At 37.2% G+C, this 777-nt stretch overlaps 1 protein-coding gene across 1 annotated transcript in view; it reads left to right on the forward strand.

Moving 5' to 3' along the window:
• Positions 1–552: 552 nt before the first annotated feature.
• The window catches only part of LOC112139671 (B-cell receptor CD22), a gene marked incomplete at both ends in the record, with an annotated part of 1456 nt that continues 1231 nt past the window's right edge, over positions 553–777 (forward strand). Inside the window, 1 exon segment of the mRNA XM_036211317.1 lies at positions 553–777. This exon segment is cut by the window's right edge and continues 9 nt beyond it. Within this exon segment, the coding sequence (XP_036067210.1) occupies positions 553–777 (225 nt within the window).

Raw genomic sequence — 777 nt, forward strand, 5'->3', positions numbered from 1 at the left:
AAGAGTTTCTCCAAAATCTCCGATCAGATCATGATCTTGTTGGTCTTCAGGAGCTTCAGCAGGTCATCACATTTGTTTTTAGTCTCTTTGTGTGGATTCTCAGTAACAACAAACTGATGATGAACGAATGAACAACTTCATTCACGTCACTTTTTATGACCCAATCTTATCCAACTATTACCACCTCTCTCCTCTTTCTTTCATCATCTCAAAGCTCAGTGACAGAAGGTCAGAGCTGTAACCATGACAACGCTCAACTTTGTAGAATTTCTTGATACATCTCTTAAGATTTTGGTGTTTTTCTTCCTTTTTTTATGTATTTGAAATATTTTATTTTATAGCAAAATGCTAAAAGGACAAGAGATGAAACTCAGAGACTTTCATGATCTGTTCTATTTTATTTACTAATCAATCAAATGGATCTAAAATTAAAACACGGGGACGACATTTTTGTTATGTAATACGTTATAACCAAAGATAAAATATCACATCAGCTCTTCAGATGTTTTTGTCCATTTCTCCTAAAAATAAAGTTTTCTTGTTCTTTTCCAGATGCTCCACAACCTCCAACTGTATCACTGGATCCTCCCACAGAGATCCTGGAGGGCAGTTCAGTGACTCTGACCTGCAGCAGTGATGCTAACCCAGCAGCTAAATACACCTGGTTCAAGAAGACAAAGTCAAACATTAAAATGATCTCTGGAGGTCCACAGTTTGTCTTCAGTTCCACCCATTCCACAGATTCTGGAGATTATTTCTGTGAAGTTGAGAACCAGC

Source organism: Oryzias melastigma, unplaced genomic scaffold (assembly GCF_002922805.2).
Source record: "Oryzias melastigma strain HK-1 unplaced genomic scaffold, ASM292280v2 sc03217, whole genome shotgun sequence".
NCBI lineage: Eukaryota > Metazoa > Chordata > Actinopteri > Beloniformes > Adrianichthyidae > Oryzias > Oryzias melastigma.